This window comes from Elgaria multicarinata, chromosome 7, assembly GCF_023053635.1.
Source record: "Elgaria multicarinata webbii isolate HBS135686 ecotype San Diego chromosome 7, rElgMul1.1.pri, whole genome shotgun sequence".
Classification (NCBI taxonomy): Eukaryota; Metazoa; Chordata; class Lepidosauria; order Squamata; family Anguidae; genus Elgaria; species Elgaria multicarinata.
Window position 1 is genome coordinate 75,576,230 of NC_086177.1, and position 12,854 is coordinate 75,589,083.

Here is a 12,854-nt window from a genome sequence, read left to right on the forward strand (position 1 = left end):
AGCATCCCACAGCCAAGATTCTCTAGGCAGTCTAAACTTGCATAGAATTGCACCCATAGTCATAAAAAAAAACTTGTTCCATTGACTCCAGTCTGGATGCAATGGAACAAATTGTTCTGTTTTCAAATTGTAAGCCTTCCTCAGACCCCTGAAGGGTAGTTTATAAATGAATGAAATAAACTTTTCATTGCTTTCTCCAGTATTCACAGCCTTAAATAATATTAAGTGTTAGGATTAAAATGTGGTATTAATTATTTTGGTTTGCCAGTGCTATCTGCAAGAGAAAGTAAGCGTTTTATCAATCAAAATAATCTCCCTCCCTGCTGGACCACTCCAATTTAACCTCCTGTCCTATCCAGATCTTGAATTGAACAATGTTTTCTTTAAGAGGGAAGTAATCCTAATCATTGTCTACATACTTTGATAAATTTGCGCACACATTAAAGGTATTCCCCAACTGTTGATTTTGGTTTGTGTTTTTCTCATGGACCAACATGGCTCTCTTTGTTTTGTTTTTATGTGTAACTTATAACAAAAGCGTTATTACTGTTAAATATTTATTTTACTTTTTAAGATACAAAATTATATTTGCATGTCAATTTTTACATCAAAATGGAATAGTTTTGGATCTGTCTAAAAAGTTCTAACTTTGTTCTGTTGCAGATTCACAAGTACAAAATGCTAAGCTCCCAGAGATCTCATGCATTCCAGAATGGTAAGTATTTTCCTACAGCCTGAAATTAATATTGTAAACTCACAGGGCCAACCTGATTTCAAAAGAGGTTGATAGTTACTTTATACCTCAACTATACTGGTGCTGGTCCACCTTAACCTAGCATTCCTCCATTAACTCCTCACACCCAATGATGGAGATGGGCAATTTAGGAGGCAATCTATGCATACTGAAAGTTGAGAAACTTTTTTCTGTGTAAACGTGCATAGGATTATACCCTCTTTGCAACTGAGGAGCTGCACAGAGAAGAAGTGGTATGCATCATGCCCTTTGCTTACTGCTTGCACCACCTAAACGACTAGTAGTTAAAAGCTGCTGGCTTGAATTTCTTGCTATTTTATGTAGCCATTGCTTCTAGAACTTTCTTCTTTGCTAGTGGCCTACGGGAGTGGGGGGAATACTTAGAACCATCCCTTTCTCTTCTCCCATCCATCCTTTTTATCCCTAGTTGTGACAAATGGGAGTCTGCACCTCCAACTTTATGAGACAGGATAAATTGCAAGACACCGTTTGTTGTATCTTCCAGAGGAAGACTACTCACATAATTAATAACTCCTCTTAGCCTGCACATGCAAAAATCCAGGCTTCCATTTTGTATTTCTGGAGAAGGAGAAGATCCTTCTCCAGAATCTCCTTTAAACTTCATAAAACTGTAATAGATTGTACCAAGTGGTCTAGGCAGGCTGAGTATGGCCGACTTCATGCTATGCAAAAGAATAAATCTGTTCCAGTTTCCAATTGAGTATATTCATTCAAGAACCAAGCAGAGAGCAATTCAGAAATGATGGATAGTTTTTAAGATAAAACAAAACATAGGATTTGCTAACTAAAATTTACTTAACTCACCAAAGCAGCTTGCAGGTGGGAGAGAGACGAGGCCCATTTCAGACTCCGCAGGTTGGTTTAGCCTTGTCTTGACAACAGCAAGAGCAGGAGAAATGCATGGCTTACAAACATTGAGATTGTTGCAATTCTTCTTTGCAAAGCGCTGTTGACATAATATAAAAAGAGAAAACAAACAGCTTAGCAGATCACAGTTTAAAAATCAAATAGCTTATATAGAGATTCACTCAAGTTTGTATCTTCAAGGCAAGGGTGTGCAACCAAGTCCTGGTGATTCAGCAGTGATAGAGATTCAAAGCTACTGGATCTGTCAAACCAATTCAATAAAAACGCAAATGCGGGTGGTCCTTGGCAGGACAGAACAAAGCTGAGAAAGGAGGTGGACCCTAGATAAGTCTTAAAACCACTTGCTGGAGACTCAGACTCAAGAGAACTGTGAATGGAAGGCGGGACCCCCAAGTGTCAGTTCAGCATTCAAACCCTGAGGATCACCTTCCTAAGGGGGTAATCTTGTTCCCTTTCCCCACTTGTCAACAGCTGTTAAACTAGCCTGTATGCAATCCTATCTTGTCAATTACCTTGTACTTTCCTAGTACAGATGAAATATACAAGGCAATAGACAATGCAAGAGTTATAAAATATTTTAAAAAATGAGAGACATTTGCATAGATTCTTGGGGCCAATTTTTAAAAAGAAAGAAAAAAGGGCTGGGAAACACAAATGGGGTCATGATTGGACCAGGGAGGGAAGTGCAGCCAAGATGGATTCTGCCGCTCAGGACCCTGGGATACCAGTTGGAGGACCGAGGGGGGGAAAAGGGGGAGAACAACCCAGTGAGCCCAAAAGTCTGTCGGGTACATCATGAGTTCCACGAACACTTGCACTGCATGATTTGGGTAGGTTGTTATGAAGTGCAAACTCACCCAATGTATAGAACCAGTAAGCTGGCCAGAGTAAGAAGGGGTCCTTTGGAATGATCACAGAAGGTTCTTTTGAAAAACAGCAATACTGGCCAGGTTCCTTGGTGACCCACTTATTACCTGAGAAATTTCTGAGCCTGACAACATTTATTATTTTTATGTATCCTTGGCGGCCTTTCATTTTGATGTCTGAAACAGTAGACGTATCACTTCTCAACTGCCAAAAGAACAAAAATTGCCAATCCTAACATCTGAGCACAGATTTCCAGAGAAACAAATCTCAGGAAAATCATTTGGCAGTCACCTGTTTGAGAACAGTTGGAAGAATGCAGTGATAAAAACAAAAAGGATAAAACAAGGTAATGTGTTTTAATTTTCCATTTTATAGACTTATTTATTGTAGACTTTTCGTGAAAGGAACTACTAAATCTGTATATTTGTCCAACGCCCCTTTTTGACATTGAAATTATTATAGGGATTAAACATATTTTTTTATCTTACTTTTTCCCTTGAAGTTGTTATTATTCCTGAGAGTCTGATTCTCATCTCTTTATAATCAATAGATGTTTAAACCATTGGCTACAAAAGGAACAGAATTATCTTTTCAATTGCTTTACTGTACATTCTGTAGTTCCAGGTTATTCCTGGACCTCTCAGCAGTTTTAAATACCTTCTGTATATGCTTTCAGGGTTGAAAGTTGTTGGTGGGGACCACTACTTGAACCCATGGCATTTATGTTAAGGGGTTGCACAGGTTTCTTGTCTTGTCCTCCACATTTCTTAATATCTACATGAACCTCTGGTAGAAGTTATTTGGGGTGAAGAGCTATCAGTCTGCTGATGACACTCTGCACTTTTTCTCTTTCAACACATTCAAGGTGAGGCAATGGAAATGCCGAACTGGTGCCTGGAATCAGTAATGGGCTGGAAAAGGGAAAATAAACTGAAACTCAATCCCATCAAGACAATTTCTATGAGCAGATGGTTCATCTGTTCATAGAGATGGTGTTCCTTGAATTCTGGATGGGTCTGCACTCTCCTTAAAGCAGTGGTTCTCAACCTTCCTAATGACGCGACCTTTTAATACAGTTCCTCATGTTGTGGTGACCCCCAACCATAAAATTATTTTCATTCTTCTCTACACGATCCATTGTCATGGGATGGTTTGCTAATGAAAATAATACATAACAATTGCTTTAATAATACAAAAGATGATACATGACATAGTTCAGTCAAAACAGTTTCTTAAACCATCTGAAATATGTGTTTTCCGATGGTCTTAGGCAACCCCTGTGAAAGGGTCATTCGACCCCCAAAGGGGTCCCGACCCACAGGTTGAGAACTGCTGCCTTAAAGGATCTAACTTGCATTTTGGGGTACTCCTAGATCCAGCTTTGTCACTGGATGCCTAGGTAGCTCCTGTGGCAAGGAATGCCTGTTATCAGTTTAAGTTGGTGTGCTTAGCTGTGGCTTTTCCTGGACAAAGGTAGCCTGGTAACATCTAGAATTGAGAACTGTGCTGAATTGTATATGGGGAGGCCTTTGAAGACTGTTGGGAAACTGCAGCTGGTTCAGAATACAGCTGCCAGGTTTACTAACTGCAACTGAGCACAATTCAAAGTGAGACGCTACTTCTCTTAGGATTGTGGGACCTGAAAGAAAACCTGCTTCCATATCAAACTGGCTGTGAACAGGGAGCTTTCAGAGTCTTCTCCAGGTGCCCCCTCCACCACAACAGAGAAGACACAGGGCCTCCTCTGTTGTGGTGCCCCAAGAGAATCTTCCCTGGTGTTCATGTTACAATCTTTTCAGTACCAAGCAAACCACTTTTTTGCTTTTGCTTTTCCAGGCTTCTTAATATATTTTAATTTATGTAAATTTGATGTTTATATGACGTGTGTTTGTAAATTGCCCTAGAAGCATTACTGAAGGCAATTATATAAACCTTGCATAAAAAATAATATAAAGGTGAATGTGTGTGTGTGTGTTTATATATATATATATATATATATATATATATATATATATATGCTGTTTTAAAACAGTAACTATATTTTTGCAGTGAGATTCTTCTATATGGGCGTATCCAATGGAGGCATTCCACCGATAGAAACAATTCCATTATTAGAACTGGGAGGGGAAGTGTGTACACACACACACACTTTGCCCCAAAGGGCTGAGAAACCCACCAGAGCAGTATTTTGGGTAGCACAGAAGGCTGCAGGGGTCAGAGAAAGATAGAGTCCTGTTACACTAGAAGACGTCCACTAGCATAACATTGGATTTAACACCATATTTTATGACACTGCTATTCAGGGGGCTTGGAATTGGCACATCTTGCTTCTTTTTTCCACCTAGACTGCACTCCAATACACACTTGCCAGGGAGTAAGTCCCATTGAACTTAGTGGGGCTTACTTTTGAGTAGATGTGTATAGGGCTGCAGTGTTAGTACATCTCAGAAAAACCATAGACATGTTCCAAAGTAGATGGAAAGAGTAAATGGTAGTTGCAGTGGGTCCAACATAAGGAAGTTCTAGGTACAAATTTTAGCCATGGGTTTGGCATGGTGTAGAAAGGCGTTTGTTTCTATTTAGTTAGTATAATTGTTTTGGTGTAAGCAAGTACACACAAGTGTGATTTCAGAAGAGGGTACTTCAGCCCTTCATAATTTGTTCTAGGTGGCTGGGACAGTAGCCTCATTAGGTGGACTTGTTCCTTCCGATCAGGTAACTGTACAAAGACTGGATGAGGTTACCTGGACATGTTTTCTCCCATTGCTTTCAGTGGAGCTAGCTTAAGAAAGTATAATTTAAGACTCTAGCTATGGTATTTGAAGTTTTGGCCTGATGTTCCATGTATCCTATTTTGAATTACTTCTTCAAGTAGAATATACATCTGCATATGGCTTGAGAGACTCCAATGAAAATGCTGCAGTGCCAAGTCTTACTCACGGATCTGAGTGGTACTCAGTAATACCAAACCCCTCTCCTGCTGCAAAGAAGACACAAGGTGCTGCTGATCCATTTCCAAATAGGTAGAGTATTGCAGTTTGTTTTCTTGTATGAAGGGTGTATGCTTCGTTACTCTTAAAAGTGCACTGCACACGATAATTCACAGAAGTAGTGGCATTTCTAATAGGCACGTCCCACAAGATTCCAAATACTAATTCTTCAAAACAAAACACAATGGGAAATGAAGCACATAGCATACATTTCTGCATCTAAAGTCAAACAGATGCTACAATATCACTGTTAGAACATCAATAATGGTACAGATATACTTCCACAGAATACTTAGTAAAGATAAAGCAGAGATTCAGATATTTCCCAATCCGTGTATGTTCCATGGCTGATTGGCTGTGATACAAAGAGATACATTAGTGAGTAGGACATACCTGATTGTGACCATAAGCTCTAAGATCAGTGATCACCTGTTCAAAGGAAAGAAGAAACTGTTGTACTCTGACAACCCAAACAGGTGATCAGTACTATCCGTGCCATTCAGTAAGGGGACCCATGTGCAGAAGTATTTCCTCATGCAGTTCACCTTTGAGTAATACAGTAGTGGGCAACCTTTTCAGCCCTGAGCACCACACATGGTAACGAGTTTGGGGGCTACACATACACCCGTTTCTCACAGCTGGCAGAGGAGTGACAATGATAGCAACTTCATCCACACCCTTCAGAAGTTCCACCTGCTAGTGCTGATCTTACTGTTTTTTATTTACTTATTGTTTTGGTCATTTTAGCTCTTACAGTAATGATGACCCCAGTTTGCCACCTTTATACTTGCTCCCATCTGCTTCATCACAATATCTTATTGGAAGCTTCTACAAAAGCAGGTAAGTCTTCACTTTGTATTGTCAGCCAGTTAAATTTACTATTGTAATTAAGTATACTGTGGTAATTTTACCCCTTAAAGTTTGAGGTTTGTGGCTATCTTCCTGAAGATTAAATGTTGTCATGTCAAGATGGGGCTTTAGTCACCCTGATCCGGGGGGGATCCGCACGTCGCTCTCAGAGAGCTTCTATGCGACCCCAGTGCACCCCGAAAACGATAGTCTGACTTCCCTGTAAAAGAAACGAGGAAGAGCCGTCCATGCTGCCGCGGAGAGCTCTCCGCCGGCGAGGAGAGCTCAGCAAAAGAAGGCGGGGTGAATAGCGGAAGAAGCTTTCTACCCCGCCTTCTTTTGCCCAGCTCTCCTCGGCGGCGGAGGCAGCGGCATGGACGGCTCTTCCTCGTTTCTTTTACAGGGAAGTCAGACTATCGTTTTCGGGGTGCACTGGGGTCGCATAGAAGTGCTCTGGGAGCGACGTGCGGATCCCCTCCCAATAGGATGTAATGCATGTGGCACATGAATAGCGTCCCCAGACTTAAAAGCCTTGTCCAGAATTGGGACCGGAATTGTGTTCAATAGATCAAATCCTATCTGGTGGGGGGAGGGAGGAAAATCTATGGTTTGAATCTAGCCATCAGTTTCCCCAATGCTACCTCCAGCACTTCGTAGACAGATGACTGGTAGTTTTGACATCAGGCTGACTGCAGGGTTTGTGTGCCCAGTGAGGTCATGTTCCAGGATCAGGCTTTTTGGCCTAGAGAAGAGTGCAGGCAGCACTTGTTCTCATAGTTTTTAGGAAAATAGGAAGCTGCCTTATACTGAGTCAGACCATTGGTCCATCTAGCCCAGTATTGTCAACACTAACTGGCAGCGGCTCTCCGGGATTTCAGGCAGGATTCTTTCCTAGTCCTGCCTGGAGAGACATGAGATTGAACCTGGGACCTTCTGCACACAGTATGTGCTCTTACCACTGAGGTACAGCCCCTCCCCTTGAGGTTTTTATGGTATATGTGTTTGGACTAAGTCAATGCTGAGATCCAGTCAGTTTTACTGGTGGCAACTAAACTGAGAATTAATGTAGGTGCCATCAAATTTTTATAGTTACAGCATTTTAAGAGTTAATTCCATTTTCTGTGATACCACAAGTCATTTTTCAGTTTCAAAAAATATTTTGTGATGCTGCTCTTAAGCTTGTGAAGTCACCTTAATGCTTCTCTAGACTTTGGGCTCATCTACACCAAGCAGAATATTCCATTATGAAAGCAGTATATAAAAGGCAGGAGCCACACCAAGCAGGATATAGCAATATGAAAGTGGTATATGGTATGTGTCAAAGGGCCCCAATAGTGAGTGCACTCCAATATCACTATAAAGCAGTAGTGTGGCTCCTGCCTTTTATATACCACTTTCATAGTGGAATATCCTGCTTGGTGTAAATGTGCCCTGAGTCTCTAGTTGACCATTACTGCCGGTGTAATTCTTGTCTACAGTTTTGCCTTTCAACTTCATTCATAGGATGATCAGGTAGGTACCAGACAAGTCTACTTTCCACCTACTTCTCTGTCAGTTTCCTTAATTGTTTTTTATTTGTTTTTTATTTTTGTGAAGCTGCACAAACCTCAGATAGATATTAAAGTGTTAAACTAAGGTGTCAGTCAAAATTCTTGCTAGTGCAATGTCAGTGGCCTACAGTCTACTTATCCTGTACACCCAAGTGTAGGATTTGCATAATTTTCTAGTACTACAGGCAGATAAGAGTACTACAAACCAGCAACAAGAAGATACAATCCTGCATTGTGAATACACTGTAGGAATTTATTTATTTATTTAAAATATATCCCCGCCCTATATCACTAAGATCTCAGCGTGGCTGTACAGATAAAAACATACAGTATAAAACAATAAATATACAGTTTAAAATAAATTAAATTGTTTTGGGTGCATGCTTCCTTAAGACTGAGGAAGTTAAAGGTAGTTGAACCATGGTGCTGATACAACCTCGTTGGGTATATCAAAGAGATCTTTCCTCATAGCACTATGTGAATAAGAAGTAATATCATGTTTGTTTGTACTGCTGTAAAGCCCATCAGTTTGAATTAATTTTTCTTTTTTCTGTAGAGGAGATATAGCATTGGGGGATATAAGTAAAAGAGGGATGAGTTCTTGGAAACCAGACTCCCTGAAGACATCTGGGATGCATGGTGGAGCGGGAGAGTTAGGTGTCGTAAGGTAAGGCAGTTTGAGTGGACACAGACAACCACTTCGTGAAAAGGAATGCTGACATTTATAGAAGTAAAAATAGTAAAGGTTTTTCTTAGGCTGTTTGTTCTTGAAATAAGCTCAGACTATGAAAATTAAGTGAGTATTTAAGGGTATAACCAACTGGGCTCATTTGCCAACATAACCAACACCATTATCAGAATGGATTCTCCTTTTTCCCCTCCCCGAGAGCCCCCAAATCTGCTCTGGAGTGTTGGGGATCCAAACGCAGCGAGAGAAGAACATCCCAATGTGCAAATGGAGGTCTTCTCGTGTGACGTTGGATGTTGTCTTTATTTCTCTTATATCCACCTTTCTTCCATGCGAGTCTCCCATAGGAGCTCTGACTAGACCCCCATCTGCTTGGCTTCAGCAGTGTTGATTTCACTTTTCATTTGTTATAAATTTAGCAAATGTTGTAAATACTGTATTGTTTGAGGAAGACACACAAGAAATATTCCTTGCCTATACCCTCACAGTATACAAGCAAATTAGGACAAAGTAACTAGATTTTACTATATTTAGGCTGCAGTCCTATACACACTCACCTGGGAGTAGGCCCCACTTAATTCAATGGGCATTTGAAGTAGACATCTATAGGATTACAAGGCTAGCTTCTTTGATATCATAGATCAGGTTGTATAGGAGTATTCATGTGAAATGTTGAGGGTTTGGGAAATTTAAAGGGGATGTTATGGCTAGCACAATAAAATGGTCAGAACTGGTTCCTTCTGAGGTTCCCTATTGCCCAGCATTACCTAACCTCAGAAAATAGTATTTTAGTATATTTTACATAATGATGGCATCCCTCTGCTTCCTAGTCGTAACAACAAAGATTTTGATGCTTATTAAGAGTACTACTAGGAATTTGGATGGTGACTGCTATAGGAACACAAGTAGTTTGATGAAAGAATGCTTGCACAGTAGGTATGTCATTAATAAATCAAGATGTTTTTCATCTTTGGGAGATTCCTTTAAAAAGTTACAATTGATTGCTATAGAATTAATAAATGTAACAGATTCTATGTGTTCTTGTGCAATTTATAGGTTGAAGAAATATAACCGGTGTTCCAGCCTAATTTCATTTCCAGAAGGGTCCAAATTCAAGTCTGGTAAATATATAGTGGATTTATTACCCTCTGTCACCAGAATGCATCAGTAAGCCAAACTAATTTTCACACTGCTTTACTATCCATTTCTAAGTAAAGTTCATTTTCTCACTGCTTTATCGTGAACTAACTTCTCCCCATTTTGCATTCTCAGTATTGCTTCTTGAAGTCTATTATATGTACTGAAGAGAGAACATTCTAGTATTCTTGTAAATTATATTTCAAATGCTTAATTCAGCCAATTAACATTAAAGGAAATTAATTATAGAGCTACTTACTATTCTGGATTTGTTTTAGTTATTTTGGCTGTTAAATGCATGTACTTAAAAGTAAGCACTCTGAACTCTGTGTGACTTCTAAATAAAAATACATAGTATTGCACCACCCTTTCATCCTGGCCACAAATGTAAATTTGTGACTTTAAATGCATGCCTTATTCAGAAGATTATGCTTATCATCTAAAATAAGGAAACAATTTACAATGCAAACCTATGCAGTTTTCCTTGGACGTTTCATTAAGAACATAGGAAGAGCCATGCTGGATCAGACCAAGGGTCCATGTAGTCTAGCACTCTGTTCACATAGTGAACAATTAGTCCTTTTACAACAATACTATTTTTAAAGATTGAAGATATATGTAAAAAATAAAAACTTTTTCTATTTCCCAACATTAGAGACTATCTCTTCTTTTTCATTGAACCTGCGATTTAAACATATAGTTTTGTTCTATATTGGAGAATGTTTTCTTACAGAATAGCAGTATAGAAAGGATTTTTTTTAATGAACCGGAAAATCTATTGTGTCATTGTTCCAAGTGATCTAGGGCATAGCAGTTGTGTGCAGGCCTTATATTGTATGTTAGAAATGCATGGCTGGTTGCACTAGGTAGACACTAAAGGCCAGGCTGAATTGCTCTGCCCCTGGAGATTTATGCTATTATGTTTTAGAATGTTGGGGAAACTTGGCCATTTAGGTTGAAGGCACCTCTCTAGGGTTGCCATGATCAACCCAATTCCGTGGATAAGGGTTGTCAGTACTGTGGCCTTCTTCCTACTACCTGGAGGGCCCTCCAGATGTTTTGAACTACAACTCTGATCAGCCTTAGCCAGCATGGCCAATGGTCATGCATTATGGGAGTTGTAGTCCAAAGCACTTAGAGGGTACTGGGTTGCTTGCCCATTGTAGAGCCATCCACAGCCCATTATGTCTTGTTTCCAAAACATCTCTTCATATTTTAAGGTATCTGATAAGATTGATTACCTGATGCATTTTATGTAATGCTGCTTCAAGTGCTCATGATACATTAAATAAATATTAAGTGTGCAAACCAGAGTCCTTTGTTCTTCTCCTAGGTTACCGTTTCACAGATCCGGTCAGTGGAGCTCCTCCTCAATATGTCCAGCGGCTTTCTCAACTGGCTGCTTTGGAATGTGAAACCATTCATCATGAAAAAAGCAGAAAAACTAGGAAAGCCAAGAAACTTGAAATGTAGAAAACCTACTGAGCAAGGAGCAGGCTCCTTTGCAGTTTTTTAATGAGTTGGTATTTTCTTGTCTGCTACTATGTACAGAACCGCCTTTCACAAATATTATGTTGATCAGTGAACCTCACACTTACCGTAAAAGGGAGATCCGTGATATTTAATAAACATTTTATATGTTTGTAGAGGCATGTTTTCATTGTCCACGTAAGTGTAAATTTACAAAGTTATAGACCTGCAGTTATCCAAACATGGATGTTGGATGTTAACCATCTGTACACACTTGATAGAATCTTTAAAATTACTAGAATAATCTTTAAAATTACAACCTATCAACCAATACGTGGAATGCAGCATGCTTGCCACACACCAAAAACATTGTAATATTACTTTATGTATTAGAGAAAAGAGGACAGTTGGTTATTGAAAAATGTTTTGTCTAGAGTTGTTAACCCAATTATAGCAGCTGAATTTCACTTATTTAGAAGCAGGCAGGGCATCTTCTAATTTCAAGGGTAACCTCTTTTAGCAATGCCTGCATAGGAAAAGGGGCCAGTATAGACCGCCAATAGGTTGGCAGTTGCTCTGTGGGCTTTGGTTTAATAGAGCTCCCCCATTTACTGGCCTTTTATGTTGCAATTTCAAATGTTTCCATACATTTCATTTCATAGAATCATACAATAGCAGAGTTGGAAGGGGCCTACAAAGCCATCGAGTCCAACCCCCTGCTCAATGTAGGAATCCACCCTAAAGCATCCCCGACAGATGCTTGTCCAGCTGCCTCTTGAAGGCCTCTAGTGTGGGAGAGCCCACAACCTCCCTAGGTAACTGATTCCATTGTCGCACTGCTCTAACAGTCAGGAAGTTTTTCCTGATGTCCAGCTGGAATCTGGCTTCCTTTAACTTGAGCCCGTTATGCCGTGTCCTGCACATAATAAAGTGCACACACTTTATTATGTGCTGGGGTATATTTGCTTAATATACAGGGGGCGGGGGTTTCTAAGGTCTAGCAGATCACTCCCGAGGTCTCGTGTACTCCCAAATCACATGTATTTATTTTGTCTAGACGTTATCTCATTAAGTCAAATGAAATTTGTGTTCCATGTTCTATTAAGAGAAAACAGGGCAACAGCCAATATCTTAATATGAAAGTGCATTCCTACTCCATCTTGCAGAAACCTATTACAAAAGGAAAGACACATTAATGACTCATTAACTGAATGAAAGTAACTGGGAACCTGGCAGGAATAGACAAAAAGTGGATCCAGAAACCACTCCTTCAGTTCATCAAACATACAGGTCCAGCAGTTCTGTTGGGGTTTGCAGATTTCCTTCCATCCCTGCACTGTGTTCCCTAACTTTGCAGAGCAGGATTGTAGGGGGCTGCAGGGAACTCTACAACATAGGATTAGCAGGACTCTGCCAATCTTAAGTGTTGATTCAACCAAATGTGTCAGACAATAGCCTGGTTTAGTATTTTATTTTTAGTTGTATGCTCAAATCTTTGGCAGTTATGTAACTTAGTCAAGTGATTAAAATATTGGAACTGCAGCTTCTACCGTACAGCCACTTAATATAAAAACCAATACAATAGCTGCCTTTCTTACTTGAATAGAAACCTTTAGTAATGAACAGTTGGTTTCGGTATGCCAATTTTTTTTTTATTCTAT

The 12,854-nt window shown here is 39.8% G+C and overlaps 1 protein-coding gene across 1 annotated transcript; it reads left to right on the plus strand.

Moving 5' to 3' along the window:
* The first annotated feature begins 8,392 nt into the window (after positions 1–8,392).
* C7H8orf89 (chromosome 7 C8orf89 homolog) lies at positions 8,393–11,287 on the plus strand. Its single transcript, XM_063129868.1, has 3 exons — positions 8,393–8,565; positions 9,643–9,707; positions 11,057–11,287. The coding sequence occupies exons 1-3, from the start codon at positions 8,492–8,494 to the stop codon at positions 11,194–11,196; spliced, it is 279 nt and encodes a 92-aa protein (XP_062985938.1). The 5' UTR covers positions 8,393–8,491; the 3' UTR covers positions 11,197–11,287.
* The last annotated feature ends 1,567 nt before the right edge of the window (positions 11,288–12,854 follow it).